The sequence below is a fragment of the Drosophila elegans genome, unplaced genomic scaffold (genome assembly GCF_018152505.1).
Source record: "Drosophila elegans isolate 14027-0461.03 unplaced genomic scaffold, ASM1815250v1 contig_476, whole genome shotgun sequence".
Lineage (NCBI taxonomy): Eukaryota > Metazoa > Arthropoda > Insecta > Diptera > Drosophilidae > Drosophila > Drosophila elegans.
This window is the reverse complement of record NW_024545863.1, coordinates 7,435,248-7,454,536: the sequence shown is the minus strand read 5'-3', so window position 1 is coordinate 7,454,536 and position 19,289 is coordinate 7,435,248. Positions and strand designations below refer to the sequence as shown.

The following is a 19,289-nucleotide window of genomic DNA, read 5'->3' as shown; positions in this document are numbered from 1 at the left end:
AACCTACCTCACTGACACGCTTCATGACCGAATATCGGCCATGCTTTGTCCACACGGTGCCCGGGCGGATGGTGAAGTCCGTGCTTTTGAGGTTAATGGAGAAGTCGCCCTGCGGACACTGACCATTGCGGTTGTAGCAGTCGCCCGCCGAGCCCAGCTTCTGCGGCTGACCCCGCGTCTCGGCGAACTCAAAGTCGTTGTCCAGGATCCGCAGATCGGTGATGTTCAGTCGCAGCTTGCTGAAGTGCGACCGGCCGGAGTTCTGGTCGTTGTAGTACTCGTGGTCCCGCGACTCCGGCGGACAACTGTTGGTCTGCTTCGTCCTGTACTCGTAGTAGATGGAGTAGTTCTCCTGCGGATCCACGTTCAGGTACTCGCGTGGTCCCGCCCTGTTCATCTGGTGGCAATAGACGCGCACGATCCGCGACCGCACCTCCAGCTGGTAGTTGCCGTCCTGGTTGAAGCCGTGCATCCTCTGCAGGTCCGCACAGCTCCTGGGTCTCCCCTGACTCCTTAGACCGCTGATGGCATTCAAACTTCTGCTGTTGGAGCTGCTGCTGCTGCTGCTGCTGCTGCTGCTCCTGATACTGTTGGTATTACTGGGCCTGCTGCTGATGCTGCTCCCGATGGCGCTCCTCCTCCGACATTGCGGCGGCGGAGTGCAGCGGTGTCTTTCCACCTTGGATCGCGTTGGGCAAGCGATGCGAACCTTGTGCGAGTTGTAGCAGATGTCCCGCCTCTTCTCTACCCCATCGCAGTTGCACTGAAATTACGGAAATAGGGATTTTTAATAACAAAGAAAATATAGACAATCACTAAGTTTTTATAAAGGTGTCTGAAAGTATGTAACACTTTAACAATAAAAACCAAGTTCTTTGGCATTCCCGAATAATCAATATCCCATTTAAAAACAAGTTCTGTGAAAAGTGATACAGTTGATAGCCGTAGCCAATCTTTCTTAGACAATGAATTATAGATAATTTGGTTTTTCTTCATGGTGTAATAACTTAATATTGCATTAAAAATGGTTAATAATTATATAAATACATAAAATACTACCCTTCATAATTAAATGCCTTTCATAATAAAGAAATGTTCATATTTAAATATTTTAAGGTCGGTCGACAACAAAATATATTGACCATTTTTTTTTAGATAAATTTGAATTATAGATAATTCCAAATAAAAATTGTCATGTAGTTTTAAAGATATTTCGTTTTTTCTTATAGTAGCCTTACTGGGTTCAGTTAAAGACTTAGTGATCCACTCACCTGAGAGATGACCTTTGACTGGCGGCGCATGCAGTTGCTGCAGATGCGGCGTTTCGAAGGGCGCTTCTTGGCGTCGCAGTGGCCCTCCTCCACACTGTCGCCCTGCCAGGACTCGCAGCGCACGTAGCGCGTCTGGTAGTCCTCCGAGCAGTCGGCAGGACACCGCGACCAGTCCGAGGCGTTCCACTTGCAGTTAATACGGCAGGTTTTCGTGGTGGTGCGCAGCTTGGGCCGCCGTATGTTGCGGCTCACGCAGTAGGACTCATCGATGTACACCCGACGCTTGGGCGTTCCCGGAACTTCTGGCTTGTAGACTCGCGTGCAGCGCTGCTTTTTCCACTTTTGGCCCTCGCCACATTGCACCGAACACTGTTGTTAACAATAAGTCAATATCGCATTTCCTTTTGAATGTATTTAGGGCTTACCTGGGTCCATTCGCTAGTGTACTTGATGTGGCAGCACTTGCGCACGTCCTTGGGCTTCCTGCTTTCGCAACCGGTTCCGTAGGGATTGGCACAGCTCACGGAGCGACTCTTCTCGCACCACTCATTGCACTCGCCCCACTCTCCAGTCACCCAGCTACTAAGTGCTATGGCGTTCTAAAGGTTGCAGGTAAAAGGTATAGATATATAGTAAAGTAAATGGTCTATGGATAGTCCAAGTGACTTACAGGAGATTCGGTGTACGTAGGGCAGGGCTTGGTGTTGCAGAAATCGATGAGAGAACTTAATTGAGGCTTGGTCCGGGGGTTACAAAGATCGTCGCTGACTCGCGAGTTGTGCAGATAGCAGTGGGCCTCACGTTGCCGTGACCCAGTGCCACAAGACTTGGAGCACTGCAATGGATGGAAGCATTTAAGATCGTTGCCCAGATGACTGGAATATCTCAACCTACCGATGACCACTCCGATAGCATCCAGCAGCCCTCCCGACACTCCTCATGGTGAGCCACGTCAAACTTCAGCTTGCAATAGGACATGTCCACAATATTCGAACGCTGCATATTCGGGAATGTCTGAATGCAGTTGAAGGTCTTCTCGCGGGTCCCCAATTCTCCACAGGCGGCGGAGCACTCCGAAATGCTCGTGACAGTGAGACTAATAGAACAATTGGTATAACATTTTCTAAGCATAAACTTAATGATATAATACTTACTTGAGGCGGCACTCCGTGTTGCAGGCTCGCTCCTCGACCTTGGGCATGGCGGACTTATCGCAGAACTGAGGGGCCACCTTCAGACCCTGGGTGGTGCTGATGCAGGCCGGCTGCCGATGGCTCCTGCCCTCGCAGAGCGAATCGCAGTTGGTGGGCGCCTGCATTTCCCAGCGGTAGATCTCCACCTCTGCCTCCAGAGTCGGTGGCTTGTCGATGGTGTAGGAGTAGGACATGAGTACGGCATCTTGTCGCACAGCGGAACTCACGTCTAGGGAGATGATCTGCCAAAGAATACCTATGCCATCAATTGTCCATGTCCAGGCTCACTTTAAGGGACTACCTGAACTATTAGATCACGCGACAGCTTCCATGAGTAGGTCGTGTTCACCTGCTCCACCGGGCTGCTGGAGCCGCTGTACTGCATCGTTACCCCTGCATAGACAAAATTCAAGGGATACGTCTTCACCATCTCACCATTGAGCAGGTTCTTCTGCCTGTCATCGCTCAGCACTATGAAGTTTTGCTCGGGATAGCCAGGCTGCGTAATCATTATGTTGGAGGCACCTGCAATTAAATACACAAAACGTTAATACCTTGTTAGAAAAATCAAATTAAGTGGTCAATTGTTTTAAACATAGAAGTAAGCATTTTTTCCATTAGTCTGCATTTTTGACATACAATAATTAAAACGATGATGAGATGTCGTCTTCTGTTCACAATTAAAACAGGCTGTTTAACCTTTTGAATGAATATAAAATAATTAATTGATTATTTTTAACCACCTTTCCACTTGCTAAAAGTTTTTGTAAGCCGGCTGGAGCTCGAGATCATGAAATGCTGGTGAAAATCATCATGGCTTCAATGTTTTCAAACATTTACGCACATAATAGAAATTTAGATGTTTCAAAGAATATTTAAGTGACTAAATTGCATTTCCGGTGGCAAATATGCGCCAATGAAATCAGACACATTTAAATTTAAAATGTGCATAAATATATCGATAGAATCTTGATATTAATTTGGCTTCTCCGAAATTATATTGCTCGCACTCTCACAGAATACTAAAAATGTTTGAAGGGTAAATTTGGAATAATTTAGGAGCTCATTGTCTCTTTTCCTCTGGCAACGTGCATGCATGCATTTATACTATATAAACATTTTATAGTGAAGTCATCCATAGCGTGACTGGTCAAAAAAGTTATTGTGTGAAGTGCATTGAAAACGCAATGAATTAATAATATTGCCAGGACAGCAGATAAGAAATCGCAATGCCAAGTGATAAAGGAAAAGGTTATTAAGGCAAATCTGAAATCACTGATGATGCAGTTGATCGCGAGTGTCTTTACACAAGGGCTGCAATTTACAAGATTAACGGTGGCGCCAGAGGCAGATAAGGAACTTTGATTGGAATATTGTTAATGGCCAATTTCGCATCGAGGCGACCCGCGTGTGTCGGCTGATAGCCGTGGCATCGGAAAAGCGCAATCTCGGCGTACGTGATTCGGTGCAGTGCGTTCACCTGGCGCCGGTACCTGCTGATCCCGCTCTATCACCACCACCCCGTTCCCAAGTCACGACCTCCGTTCCGGCCACAAACTTGGTGGGCCCACACCACACCACGCACACGTAGGTAAGCGACTCGCCCATTAAGTCCCAAAGGGGCACAAACAGATACCATTAGCATTCATTGAGGAAATTATTAGCTAACAATTAATTTAAGAAATGTGATTGCGCAAATACCTGGGAACAAGGGGGAGTACACACCTTTTGGTATTGTCGTCACATAGTAGGTTGTCTTGTTCGGATCATTCCCGTCATTCAGGCCCCGGAGATGGGAGACGAGCAGATTTCCGGTAATTTCATGACATGTATCGTTGCGGCCCTCGCACACGCCGCACTTGTCTGCAAAAAGCGGAAATCGGTTAATTATCATTGCCATTGGCAGTGACTCAGTGGCTTGGAGTTAGAAATCGGGCTCTTTACCCAGCTTTGCAATCGAGTTGAGCTCGTTGTCGCATCCCGCCGGCCGGCAGATGCCGTTGACGCACTTGTCGAAGCTGTCCACCGCGCAGGAGGTGCCGTCGGTGACCTTGCTCTTCAGCATGAAGTAGGTGACCTTCTTGTCGATGCGGCAGAAGAGCTTGCAGGCGTCCTCTGGGGATCGAGAAAGGTATAGGAGGCATTCGATTACCACTGACACCTGGGAACACTGATCCACACTCACTTTGGTATTTGGGCACCCACTTGGTGGCCGGGTTGACGCCCGGAATGTTCATGTCGCGTCCGTTCATGTCGTAGCACTGCTGCTCGCGCGGGTCCATGCTGCCCTCCGGGCACTGGTGGGTGTTGCATGAGCGGTACTTCTTGCGGCTGCCGGTGCAGTACTTGCCGTCGTGCTCGGGCACCGGGTGGTTGCACTCCCTCCGCGACTCCTGTACCCCGCCGCCGCAGGTGAGGCTGCAGGGCGTGTAGGGCGTCCACGGGCCCCAGCCGCCGTTCACCTTGCGCCCGTAGCCGTGCTTGTTCGAGACGCACCTGCCCTTCTGGCACCAGTGGCCGCTGTTGCCGCAGGGCGTGCCATCCGCCCAGGGCAAGTTGCTGGAGCGGCACTGTTCGTTGGGGCCGCCCGATGACCGCTTGCACCACAGGCGCCGGCACTCCTCGTCCGTGGGGCAGTAGCCGAAGTCGTTGCCGAAGCTCAGCTGGCACTGGTTGTCCAGCGAGTAGATCTCCCCGGGCAGCCGCTTGGTTCCATAGGGTATGTGCTCGCCCACGGAGGTCTCCAGGCAGGACTTTTCGGTTTTCCTGGGAAAAGAGACTCGTCACGGAACCCAATTGAAGAGCAATTCAAGACGGACTTACTCGAGAAACTCGGACACAAAGTGGCGGGAGCACTTCGACCACGACCACGGGTGCATGTGGATGCCCATCACGCTGGACATGATGTGCAGCTGCTTGTTGTTGTTGTGCCGCGTGACGTAGGGCACGCACTTGTCGTCATCGTCGTGGTTCATGCTTAGGCTGGGGGATATTTAGGATCGTCAGCAAATAGTAAATACATGTCGAAAATCTAAGGTGATTAAGCCACACTTATTAATTACTTTTATATTTATAAAACAAAATTAGATGAAAATGTAACACAAAATACCTACAAATATAAACTTGGAAAAACATGTATTTTAAATATGCAAATAATATCTTATTTGCCTATTACATTTTTTTTTTTAAATTTCAAAAATGGTCGGTAGGGACTTCCTACTAATAGCAAGGAACATACAATTCAAATGGTTTTAAAACATAAATCAAACTAGATAGATCTCTGCCCTTTGGGGATAACTTACATGTGTCCCAGCTCGTGGGCCATGGTAAAGGCGGTGGGCAGCCCTGTGTCCTGGACAATGGAGCAGGACCTGTCGCTGCAGACGGTGCCCAATTCGGCCAGTCCCAGCATGTGGCAGATTTTGCCCGGCACACTGCCGCAGATCGGTTCGCTGGAGTTTTAAGAACATTCCTTTAGCATACCCTTAAATTATACCCCACTCCATCCCCACTCACCGTGTGATCAGCATTGCGGTGTCCCTTTGATACCCATACTGGTTGATGTAGGTGCAGAAGCGCCTCAGCATGTCGTTGCTAGACTTGTGCTGATCGTTGGTCTGTGGCAGCACGATCAGCTTTACCAGTGAGATCCGAATCGAGTTGCCGATGCTGGCGTCGCCGAAGATGCTGGACACGATCGACAGCAGGATGAGGATGTAGGGCTTCAGGTCGTCGCCGTGGAAGCGCACCATGCTGGAGTCCACGGCAATGAGCACCTCCACGGTGTACAGCTGGTTGTCCACCTCGGTGTAGTGCCTCTTCCGCCGCGTGAGCTTGGGCGCTTCGGGCTTGCGCAGCTCCCGCTCCACCTGGCTCACCAGGGCGTCCAGGCCCAGCTCCAAGCTGGAGACAGCCTGTCTGGCGTTGCGCTGCGACTTCCGCCACACCCGGTGCAGAACCTCGTCGTTGCTGGTCCGGTTGTACGGCTCGATGAGGAGCGCGCCGAAACTCGTTTTGATATAACCAGTCTGGAGCCGAGAACGGGGAAACGAGGAAATGGAGGAACGAGGAAACGCTGATTAGTAGTCATATTCGGCGGCATATTGATAAGCATATTTTGTGCGAAATGTAAATGCGATGCGAGTGGCTGAACTGAAATGTGAGCGAGGGTCAAGTTGGCCTTACCATGCCGCTGCAGAGTGAGACGGCCACCACCGACTGCGGATCGCCGTCGACGTGGCCGGTGTAGTGGCAGCCCAGGTGGTGCTGCTCCGGCTCTGAGTCCGCCTCCTGGTCCTGCTCGCCATCCTGGTCCAGCTGCAGTGTGTGGTTCTGGACGAACGAGGCGTCCTGCCGCAGCACCAAGTGCAGCTGGCGACCGAACACATTGAGGTTGTACTCCGGGTGCGGGTCCCAGATCTCATTCGTCCTGTTGCGATACGTTCCCGTCATGCTGAAGGCCGTCGAAGAGTCTATTCGGGGATGGGAATTGTCCAAAATGGATTAATTTATTTATAGGTGTAGTATTCAAAGAACACTATAAATAGTGTATGCCTTCCAAGGCAATAACAGTTGTATATCACTTTTACTGGTAAATTGGTTAAAGTCTTAAAATATATTACCCTTTTACATCACAATAGCTTTTTTACACTGGTAAAAAACGTTGTAAGTCCAAGTATAATAATTTAAATATTTTATTTATTTAACATTTTGTTAAACATATTTAATTTGATTCGGAATAGATTTTAGTATTTGAAAATTTCATTTGAGCCTAAGCCATATTAAACTTAATGCTTTTCTTATATTTTTTACTTTAACTCAAATATGTTAGTATTTAATCATGCCTTGTATTTAATATAATGATTTAATATTTAATTTTAATACGACATAGGTATATAATTTTGTTATCAAAAGTCAGATATATATTTTAACTAATTTATCAGTTCACTTCCTCTTTACCCTTTTACCCCTTCCATTGGTTATATCTTTGGACTATGGTCTTGTGATATCTCACCTTTTAGAAAACTGTTGAGGTCGCTGTTCCGCTTCGACTCGTAAAGCAGATCGCCTTCGCTGAGGCTGTAGTTGTAGACCTTGGTGGGCGTTACGAAGGTGCTGTGGTCCTCCTCGCCCAGGTCCTCAAATCCGTCCGCCTCGCCCGGCTCCGTCTGGGTGTCGTTATCAAAGTTCCTGGGATGCAACGTGACTGGTGGGGCAGGCATAGTGATGACAGTGGGGTGGGGCAGCGACTGGTTGTGGTTGTGGGTGTGGTTTTCGCTGTGGCTGCTCTGGGGCAGCTCCAGTCGTGCCGCTTTGTGGGCACTCGGCACGCCGTAGAAGATGATCAACATGGCCAGCAGGAAGGCGATGCTGCAGGCATACACACAGGCGTGCTGCCGCCAGTGGGTGGACATCTTTTGGCTGCACTTGCAACTGTAGAACCACCATTCACACCTCTTCTTCAGCACGAGCTGCAATGGAGAAAGGGGATCGGCCGGTTAGCTCGTGTGTCGTGTTCTACGCAGATTATAGATTATTGGCCAGCGAGCTGAAGATGCGATTCGGCATTCTCTCAAACCTTGAAAGGCTGGAAAAGTTGGTAAGCTGGCCAGATAAGTGCTTGGGCACGCTCCACATTCCCCAACTGCCTATGTGAGTGATTGACTTTTGAGGGAATTATTGATGAACTGCCGCCGGCGGCCAGATACCTTGACCACCTGTGAGACACTCAGAGCACTCAGATGCAGGGGCCGAGAGGAGCGGGCAGGCGGATGGCCTTTGAATGCAGCCAGACCGTAGGAGAAGCTGTTGAAAACACTTCCTCGCACCGCGCATTTTTGCACATTTTGTTTAAAATAAATGCTTAAACGCTGAGGTGTAAAGTGTGCCAACGGCAATTTGTGCTCAAGAGATAAAACAAAAGCAAAAACGAAGCCAAGCGAAGCCAAACAAAAAAATGCGAATAAAAAGATTCAGTACCCAGCCAGGCAAACAAAATTTTAATGCCTCTAATTTGTAGATTTATGTGAGAGCTCTTTGTTTGCACCTCCGCCAAAATTGTTTTAGCCAATTCATACATCAGCGCATACAAATTAAAATTCCCCCGCGAAATTAGCAAACTAATGCCGCTAAATGATGAGCTGTTTTACATAATTTTATGGCAGCTATGTGAACTCTGCAACCGCCGACACATTCGTTATGCTCATTGGCCATATTGTCGCCTCAACGGCTTCTGCTGTGGCCTGCCAAAAAGTCTGTGGACTATGATTTCTGCCCAAACACCGATCTGGCGTGCCGTGTGATTCCGTTGGAGGAGCGGCTGATCACATTTCCGGCGCATAATGAAGCACTTTTGCGGTTCTCGCGCTGATGAGAATTGGAAACCGCAAAAGGGGAAACTATTTCTCAAACTCAAATTGACTATAACTGAGCACATTTTGAACAAAAAGAAAGACTTGTCCCTGAAATTGTTAATTGTTATTGACCTTGCCACCGAAAGTTACAAATTAATTGCGTTTGCAAATTGCTTAGAACATTGTGCCATAAAATTCTCATTAGTTTTAGAGTCGGTGCTCTTTGGCACATTAAAAGCTCATTTCACGATCGAAAAGTGATTGTCCCAGAAAGCGACTAAATCCGTTTTAAAAGGCATAAATGTCAGTAAATCAGCCTGCTTAGAAATTAGTTTTGCTATTTTCCATATAATTATTAGCCTACTTCTGAGCGCAGTTAATATCGAGTGCTTTTTCTTTTATTGTAAAAGTTAATGCAAAATTAAATGTACATCATTACATACTTATTTACTAACTAAGGAGAACAACGTGTAAAGGGATACCAAATTTCAATGGGATGAATTTTTTGCATTTTCTCGTCTTTGGATGCCATATCCCCAGACAGTGGCCAGGATCAGCTTATATATGTTGACCTTGTTGTTCAGGAATAGCTTGTTCCTGTTAAGGGATATGACAGTAATTCATAGATCCCTAAAACTTTAATTGTTTTATTAAAGGCACTTTTGGCACAATCACTTTTATTTAGTTATAGCTACCCTGGTTCAATAAACTTTTGTATACCGAATCATTCAATGAGCTCCAAAACATAATCAACGGTTAATGATTAATTGCCCGGGTTATCAACGTATTGGTGGGGTTACCCTGATCCGATTTTATCGGTCAAGTTGTTCTGCGAAAAGATCGATGGCTTGGCTCGGCGAATCCGGCGACCAGAATCTGGATCTATTGGTGTGAGGCTTATCATAAACTTCAGCCAGTACTTAAATGCTTGTGCACAATTTGCAATGCAAATCGCGCATGCCGCGATGCCCCAAAGATATCCGCTGCCTCGCCGGGTCTTTATATACTTAATTAAAGCGCCATTCTGGTGATCTCGGCTTTATCGCTCGCTGGTTAGTTATGCATGCGTTGGGGGAGCTGCTTATTAACTTGTTTCGGGCTGCCTTATAAATATGCAAATGCACTGCGTGCCTTCTTCTCTTTTTTGCCAGCGGAGCGTCGCCTGGTTAAGTGGCCTGTAAGTGCCTGTGCCGTTCTTTATTTTAGGGCCCCCCATTGTATTGTAGTTTTTGGGATATTTTCGAATGGGTCATTTCCACGCTGCTTAATTTATTACTACGCTCTGACTAATTGACCAATTCGATGGGTCGGCAGCGGCAGAGGAACAGGCCGAGGCAGAAGCAGAGGCTGAAACATCTTGGCCAAGCCAAACCTGTTTACACTTGACTGGGAATGGAAACAAACAAGCGATTTGTGTGTCAGTCGATTGCTTTATATTGCCGAGTGCCATAATTTATGCTCCGTGGCCGACACACAGTCTGCAGAGCCGCGGTCGTCGCCGTTCAGTCTGTCCCCGTGAAGGCCGCAGCTTCGATCCCTCGTGTAAACCACCTCCGGCCGATGGAATCGGAGGTGTTAACCGACGAATGCGTGGCCCGTCTGGCCAGACAACGCGGCGTATGCTTAATTACATGGCTATGGACGATGCCCAATGCCTAATGCCCGAGATTGTGGCTTGGCCAGCAATTGTTTGCTGTTAATTTGTATTTAATGACTTAATTGCAGTGCTGGCCGACTAAGCTGGCGCCCTGCGCCGCTTTTGGCCAACGCGACGTATACTCGATTTAATTGGAGTTTGCGCATGCGCAGCGTAAACCGCGAATGGAAAGGAAATTAACCGCAACTGCAAATTATCACGTTTGTAGCCACATATTTGGAATAATCCACAGCATTCGTCGATCGAGATTTCAATTACGTTTTCGCACTCCTCCCACAATTATTAATATCCAGGCCATTCTGACCTTATATGCTATTTGCAACATGCATTTTGGCGTTCTTACTTTGTATTGCCAAAACTTTTCCACTTTGTATAATTTGGGGCGCGTGTGTTTACAGTGCCTGCTGGCGAATGATAAATAAACTTGTACACTTTATGGGCGTGCGCTTTTTGGGGCCGTTATGCATGTGCGATGCGTGACTGCCACAAACAAAATCAAAAACCTTATATAAATGGCCAACTGCCAAATACATACAAGATTTTCAAATGGTTTCCAAAATATTTCCCGCCAAATTTTCTGCTAGTTTAAACGCCTTAAAAACTTTTGTTTTTTGTTTAGTCGAATGTATAATCATTTGTCGTCACATAGTTTGATATCAGAAATTTCAGAAAGCTAACAAAGTACTAGTGTTCGTTAAATTAAAAATGTGGACTTCATATATGCGTCTAAACGACGGCAAATATTTCGAAGAACAATTGCAGTCAAGCAATTATTTAAAAACACAGGAATTACGTTGAATTAGATTGGTCACGACCGGCGAAAGTATTTGTAAATATTTTCAATGTGCAGCCAAACATTTCGTGGAAATGTTTTTACCATTTTCCTTTTGCGAATTGAAAAGGGGAAGCGAGATGCGCTTGGCCCTTGAAATTCGCCAAAAATCGAATGGCAAAACGAAAACAAAAACCCCGGTAAACAGCCGGCGAAAAACATGGCCATAAAATCATTTTCTATGGTCTTCCCTGGAAAAAGTCTTGGTCCCCCATTGGAATGGATAAACTTTGGGCATTCGGTGAATCCCCCACGCGCCAAGCTAATTCCGTCTATGACCGCACAGACTCGGAGTAAATAGTTCATGGAAATGCATTTGCGCTGCATTCAGATATCTAAATTGAAATCAACATTCGGGTGAAGTGCATTGGCAACTTCAAATTCACAATTGAAAGCCATCATCGCAAATTCAATCAATAACCTCGGCCAAAACGAAAATGTGCAAAAATTTAATTGAAAATGGGCTACAAAATGCATTAGACAGAATCGGCCAATCGAGCGGCTTCGTAATCGGCTTCCATTTGGCTTGACGAGCAGCCGTCTGGCACTGGCACTTGGTCGCCTGACTGGCTGGCTGGACAACGCCTGCTTTTTGCCATGTGTTGGCCCAGCCGTCTCAAGGGCAATGGGTGTGTTCCTTGCAGAGATCTGGAGCGCTGTTTGTTTACTGCCACCCATGCCTCCTCCTTCTCATTCTCCCCTTTCTGCACTGAGACAAAAGGGGAATAGTAAATATAAATATCTTACTTCTCAATTTCTAGATGAAATCATATTATGAAATACTATCCATATTAAACTGCATGATTAGATATTAAAATATTTAACTAAACATATTAAACATGTTTCTATTTGATCAAAATGCAATTTATTAGAGTTTAAAGTGCCTTCAGTTGAAATTTAATTTTCAGATATTAATAATATTTTAATTGAGTACTAAACTATATGGATTTACTACTTTTTTTTACCAGTGTATGCTTTCTATGCCCGAGGAGCACATGGCACATGCCGAAGACCAAGTTAATTGCTGCGTGGTAACCTTGAAATCCTATGATATACACATTCGATCGTTTCAAAACTATAAAATAATCAACATTGTTTAGCTTTCGTTCCATAAAATGTGTGCAAAAAACAGAAACAGAAAAAACTTGGCCCGGCGAGCTCCCACCGACCGTCCCCATGGCGATCGAAGAGATTAGTTTAAATAATTACATTTATGTATGCAGCATTGGGCAACTTCGATCTGTTTATTTTGGAACGTGGGAAGAGCGGATGACTCAGGGATTGCAGGCTGCACTTGTCCCGAAATAGTCGTTAAGATTTTACAGCCCATTAAATTGTAACCCGGCCATTGGGTTGGGGTTTTGTCATTCGATTTAAGCCCGTTTTGTTTGTTTACTCGGTTTTTTATTTTAATACACGGTTTAATGGCTTTGCTTTTGATTTATTCGGCACACTTTTGCGAGTGGCGTGCGATATAAAAGCGTAGACAAGCAAATATATCTCTATGGGCACACACTGCGTATGAGCAATGCGCAATGTGCCAACATTTGGCAATTTGTTATGCGCTGCAGCAGCATGCTTGTAATTAGTTGGTAAATTAAGGAATTTTTGTTTAAATGTTTGCCATAAATTCTCCGATTTGGGTTCTCAAAACTGGTTATGCCGATTTCCTGACTTAAACCTTGGCCGGGTGGAGTGCAGTGCATTCGCGGTTCCATGCAGCCTTACGCCTTCGAAACACATTCTCACACCCGACTTATTTATTGTATCTGCGGTGTGTTGCCCACGCCGGTCAGAAACATATAAATTACAAATATTTATTTGCTCTCCGGCGCTTACAAAGTGTGTGCGTGTTTATTTGGACAGCTCGAGATGAAATCCCCGCGGCGAGGAGTGGGAATGGGAATGGGAATGGGAACAGGCTCTGCACCTGGCACACCTTCGGAAATACGAAATCCGAGCCTCAATCACAAGACAATTAAGAGAGCCGTTTCGTTTCAGAAATTTAAATTCGGGGCAATGATTTAAAAAACGCTGTAAATTAACCGAATTTACTCGACTGCCCGCCACTTCAAAGGAAGGCGGCTCTTCTGCGAAACCGGTGGGTGGTGGGCGGCACAGAACAGATGGCCCATTCGCAGCGGCAAGGTGTGGATGTGGATTGCGCCTAAATGGCCTGGCAACTCGGAGGAATGTGAGTGGATCGCAGGGCAGCGGAAGAGCAGCCATTTCTCTTGTTTATTTTTTATGTGGTTCGCTGAGGTTGCAAATTAAAAAGCGCTATTGGGTTAAATAATCGCCGAGCTGAGTCTAAACAAACGCGATTGGCATCAGGTATGCCATAAATTCCGAAAAAAAAAGCGCAGAACTTTTCCCCGCACTATCAGAACAAAGTGCTTATTTCGCTGGCGTTAACGATCTTGTCTTATCCGCCGAACGGCTGAAACTGAGCAGGGCCAAATCGACGTCCTTGTCTTTGGTGACCGCCGATGTCAATGACACGGCGGCAATGTTGTGTATCTGTTTGCATTGTGGGCTGGCGGCGACTCATAAATATTTAAAAACTCAAAAATATCACAAAGAGCAGAGGTGCGCACACGGAATACCTGATGCACTGGCAAACGCCTTTGTGTATGCAGCACTTTGGATAAACATATCTATACAAGAGATTTATTTCTGATATGAGCCGCCTTGGCGGAAATATATTAGCCGGCCGGCTGACCATGTGTTATCCTCTCGCTTTTGCTGGCAGGCAAACAAACAATCAGGGGTAAATTTAGCCAGTAGTTTGTGTTTGCAAGCAAGGAAATGTGAATAAACTTGAAATGCCAGTGATTCAGTGGCACGATCTCATACTGTTTGCTTTTGTTTGGCGCAGACTCTGCTGTTCTGTTGTTCTTAAACAATCTTGTTGAGCTTGGCATTGGCAGTGCAGTGTTTTTAATTGTTTCTGATTATGCATTTGAGTAACGAGTCCCAGTCTGACAATTCAATTGAGCCCCTGCCATACCCATACCCATACCCATACCCATACCCATACCCATACCCATACCCATACTCAAACTCATCCTTGTCGCCAGCGCCGATCGAAATCATCATCATCATCATCAGCATAAGCTTCAGCAGTCATGTAAACATTGTGTTGACGCGGTCGTTAGTTTGATTGGATATCGGAGGGGTCTTCCCCGCCTTGACATCGACAATGCGTTGGCAAATTACAGATGAAGGCGTTTATTTCGAATGGGATGCCTTTTTGATGCGACAGTTGAGTCGATCAGCAATACCAATTGAATGCCAAACGAGCAGTTTGATGAATTGCATTCCCATGGCGCCAGTGGAGTGACCACTGGGGGACAACCAGCCCGTATTTCATGAGGACCAGCCCCATCTAAGCCCCTGGCCAAGAGCATCACGTGACGTGCATCGCGATCGGACTGGTGCACATCCATTGAGCGACCCACGTCCTCCCTGCTTGACTTATTAGGCAGGGCAGTTTAATTCATCAAGTCAATAAATAGCCATAAATCTATTTTTACACTTTCGCGGTTATGATGAGTGAAATATTTGGGTTAATTAAACGAAAATAGTCAGACGTTTATGTGATTTTTCTGCCCGAAGTTACTCACAGGTAAATGGCCAAGGTCTGACTCATTGACCAGGCACACTCGCCTGAAAAAGCCATTGAAAATAGCAATGGCAAGCATGCTCGAATAGAACGAACAAGAACCGCCGAGGAATTATGGATTGGAAAATTCACTTCGGCAATTAAGACTTGCGGCGGGCAAAAGAAAACATACCCGCAGGTGAGATTCATTAATTTTATATGCTCGCCTAGTCGAGAATTGTGGTGGCCTGGTGGGGATTCGTTCAAAGTACAATATCGAGAGCCAACTGGGAGCCAAGAGAAATGGATTGGAATGCCCATTCCCATTCCGCATATTATGCTTTGAAAGCAAACAAATCGGAATGGGCTCTGGAATTTCATAATATTCTATTGGTATTTGGAAGATCACCCCCAGTGCGTTCCGTATTCTGAAACCAAGTGGGGGCGCCTTCGTCATTGTCACTGTCACTGTCGCAGTCACAGTCACTTGGCATTAAGAGAATTTAAAAAAGGAGACCTGGAGCGGGATTCCACTGCACTTCGGCAATGTGGAATGGCGCCACATCAATCATCGGATTAAAAAGATCTAAGGAATGGAGAATATCAATCTTGTTCTCGTTTTGAAGGAAAGGATACCGCTTAGTGGCCGTATCGATTTCGTCGATGCTCAATGGCTCGCATTCCTCCTGACCAAGCATGTCTGTGGGAATCTCACAAGACACCGAGTCGCGCCAAGAATTCAAAGCCAAGGAACTTCCACGGAAACAGCCATCAGCAGTTCGAGTTTGCACTAAATTCGGTTCCGGCGAAGCCGAATACTCAATGAGACCCTTTTTGCCCAGGAAACAGCAGATGTGAAATCCGAAGAACATGTGCTCCGTCTGGCGACTTGCATTCCGCGAGCTATGCGGAAAAGCTTTGCAAAACCTTCGAGCTCCATTCGCATTTATTCTAATTATTGTCATTTTTGTTTTTCTTTATGTGCAGTGTTAATTTCAGAGCACTGGCTAAAAGTGTATCTGTATGTCTTTCTGTGTCTGGGCGAGTTTGTCTGGTTGTCTGTCAATTAACCTCAACGCTTTGCGTTGATACTGTAAGTTATGGCTTTTTAATCGCTGAAAATTTGCATGAGCATATGCTGGGCTCGTGCTCGTATTTCAGTCGGTTTTGTCCGTCAGTCCGTCCGTCCGTCAGTCAGCCAACTTCGCCCCATAAGCAGGCCCTCCAGTTAAGTGAATGCCCATGACTCGAAGTGCATGCCAACGGCGAAGTTTGAGTTTAGGAAGAAGTCACAATTGCACAGTGAGAAACAATTCCTCGGAAACAAGAAAGCCATTACATTTTGTGTTTATAAATATCACATTGCAAAATAGATTGATGTAATAGAAAATTTAATTTTATAATACTGATATAAATCACTAAAAATTTTTATTTTAATATTATAAATTTTCTAAAATATGAAATTTTAAATTATACAAATTTTCGACAGCATTTAAAAACTTAAGTTAAACTTCTTTTCTCTGTCTTCTTTTTAAAGTAGAGTGTGTAAATGTAAATTTCTATATTAATATTAATACATAAAATAAATAAAATATTAAAGTGAATGTAATTATTATAGGTATTTGAGCAAAATTTTGAGCATTTCTAAATAATATTTTCCATTGCGTATAAAGTAAATATTTGAATAAAAATGTCGTGTTGTTTGGTTGGTGCATTTGTAAACCTTCAGCTTCCATATAGCATTGTTACATTTGTTTTCTCTGTGTGCCTTTGTCAATTCATTCAGATCTCGGAGGCAGTTTCTCTGCATTTCATAAATTATTCATTGCGAATCCCTGCGAAATTGCTTGCGAGGCGCGCGGACATTTTGTATCTGCCAGATACGTCAGGAGCGTCGACATTTGACGGCTGGCTGACGTTTGAGGCGCGTCACTGACCCCCGACTGCATTTGGGAATTTGATTTTGACGGCGATTCCCGTTTCACTTATTCCCCGAAAGCCCTCCAACGGGACATATGAATATGAATCAGCCAGAGCCAAGTATTTTACCCGCATAAGCAGTTCTACGTGTGAGTACGTCTGCATGTCTGAGCATATCAAAATTTGGCCGGGTCACTGCACTTTTCAAAACGCGACATTATTTATGGTTCCGAATCGAGATTGGGTGTTGGTAATTTGGAGCATGGAGCACGGGGAATGGGAACGGAATGGGGGAAAACCCTGTTCCACGCTCGTTTTCCCATATCTGAGTTCTAATTAAACAAGCAATTAATAGGCGATCTAATCACGTTTGCCACAGCTCATTTGCTCCGCTTTTGATCCCCTGCCTGATCTTGGTTTTTTTTGGCGATACACTCAAGTTCGAGTTCGAGTTCAACGAAGTGCGCTATTTGCATATTTGTTGTTATTGCCCACTATGGTTGCTGCTGTACAGCTGATTTTGCTGCTGTGGCGGCAATGTTGCTGCTGCCGTTGGTGTTGCCGTTGCCGTTGCCACCAGCTTGACCGGCATCATTAATCTTAATGATGCGAAAGTTGCGACTGATTAATATGTTCGATAATTAAAATTGATGGCCCTACCAAAAGGGGAGGATCTTATTTAAATCGATCTTACAATAAACGGAAGCAAAGGAAGCGCAATCGAAAAGCGTGCGTCGCACCAAAAAATTAACAACAAAAGGTCTTCCAAAAGGAGGGGCAAGGCAAAGAAATAAACAACAAGACTGAAAACACGAACAGGTCAAGTAAAGCAAGTAATCAGACAAATGTTATATTAATGTTTAACGAGAGTTATGGGAATATCAGCGTGTTCTGCTGTCGTGCAACTTCCGACACGTTTCTTTCTCCGGCTTTGTTGACGGCTTTTGTTTTGCATTTGCATTTGCGTAGTTGTCAGCAAACAACAACACTTAGATGTGTCTATTAACGCTTTTGCAGTACGACTTTTCCATTGTGATAGCCATGTGGGGTTCGGATCGCCTAAAAGTGCTTCCTAATCGCATACCAATGCACTATGCTAATGCAGAATTGGATGATTTTAACACCCGCCACTTAGCTCGGATTCCATAATAACATTTTTTGTTATTTATTTACGGCTCAGCGATGCTTGCTAAAAATTAACGCCTTGGCTCGGTTTATTTTTCTTTTTTTTGGTGTCATTCAAAACATTTATTTATTTGTCGCCGGCTGTTCTCCTAATTCCAAAAGCACAAAAAATTGTCACACGAAGAGGAAGAAAATTCTTGAGAAATATCTTTATACACTCGCACATGGATCTAGATTCTAGAATCTAGATGTGTAAGTCAAACCGAAGATGTCTAGTAGCAGCTAATAAATCCAACAGAAACGGAAAATATTTCCCCAGACAAGCACTCAGATCGGCCCACATGTGCCACAGTTATTATTTTAGTGTTGTCTGCTATTTATTTTTATTTTACATATTTAATATATATTTTATTGGCATTGTTTTTGCCGCTATACTTTTTCTTGTGCTTTATTTATTGTCAAATTGCTGGTGTATTTTTATAATTTTTTGTTTATGTCTTGTATATATCACATTTTTTTATTGCATTTTTTTGAGCATTTAGCTGCTGCTTTCGCTTCGTTTCTTTTGCTTTTGCTTTTGTTGGTAGGTTAATTAAGCAGTTTTATTGTTTCCTCGTTGTTGTTTTCTGCCTGTGTTATATCATAATTTTTATGGCCGTTCTCGAGTCGACAAACGTTCAATTCGCTGCACACAAGAGTTAATTTCAAAAAATACATAGATCAAAATTCTGACACGCTTCTGTCTATTGGCACAAATACACACAACAGAAGAGAAACAAAAAAGAAAGTACACAGCATGGTAAATAAACATAAGAAAAATGGGAAATTAAAAAAAAAACTGACTGAGCTATTTTTAGACCCGGCATCGGCGTCCTCGATCGCTCTTGTTTCCATGCATTTCTTTTTTTTTTTGCTTTTTTTCGGCGGGTCGTTTCTATTGGAAATTTTATTTTCCCATAAATTTAACCTCAAAGCTTCTCGCACTCATCATTTGTCTAAATTTTTTTTAGCACATTTTTTGCATTTTTTTGTTTATTTTTCCAACAGTTTCTTTACGCACATTTTTCTTCTATTTTGTTTGCTTACGCGGACGCTTGAAAAAAGTTAACAAAATAATTTTGCTCTTTTTCTTTTTGCTTGCCCACATCCTACAGAGCCAGCAATTCGCTTGGTATAATTATTTTTAGTAAAGGGCATGTTTACTTAATTTTCGATTTTTATTGTGCTTCGATTTCATTTTATTTTAACAGTGGCGCTGAAATCTGTGAATGTTTGGCATAAACATTGCTTCAATTTCAATTCGATTATATTCGCCCTGTAAAATATCTATTAAA

The 19,289-nt window shown here is 44.7% G+C and overlaps 1 protein-coding gene across 3 annotated transcripts in view; it reads right to left on the bottom strand.

Annotated features, from left to right (window-relative positions):
- Window positions 1-19,289, bottom strand: part of LOC108140476 (A disintegrin and metalloproteinase with thrombospondin motifs 20) — a 36,517-nt gene that overhangs the window by 1,339 nt on the left and 15,889 nt on the right. For all 3 annotated transcript variants that reach the window (XM_017263215.2, XM_017263216.2, XM_017263217.2), the window contains exons 2-16: window positions 7,479-7,935; window positions 6,650-6,936; window positions 5,981-6,492; window positions 5,767-5,916; window positions 5,288-5,446; window positions 4,650-5,230; window positions 4,409-4,579; window positions 4,190-4,327; window positions 2,766-2,989; window positions 2,426-2,706; window positions 2,166-2,367; window positions 1,942-2,106; window positions 1,697-1,870; window positions 1,272-1,640; window positions 8-763 (exon numbers count right to left, since the gene is read on the bottom strand). In XM_017263215.2, coding sequence (XP_017118704.1) covers window positions 8-763; window positions 1,272-1,640; window positions 1,697-1,870; window positions 1,942-2,106; window positions 2,166-2,367; window positions 2,426-2,706; window positions 2,766-2,989; window positions 4,190-4,327; window positions 4,409-4,579; window positions 4,650-5,230; window positions 5,288-5,446; window positions 5,767-5,916; window positions 5,981-6,492; window positions 6,650-6,936; window positions 7,479-7,935 — 4,626 coding nt within the window. The remainder of the gene's footprint in view (window positions 1-7; window positions 764-1,271; window positions 1,641-1,696; window positions 1,871-1,941; window positions 2,107-2,165; window positions 2,368-2,425; window positions 2,707-2,765; window positions 2,990-4,189; window positions 4,328-4,408; window positions 4,580-4,649; window positions 5,231-5,287; window positions 5,447-5,766; window positions 5,917-5,980; window positions 6,493-6,649; window positions 6,937-7,478; window positions 7,936-19,289) is intronic.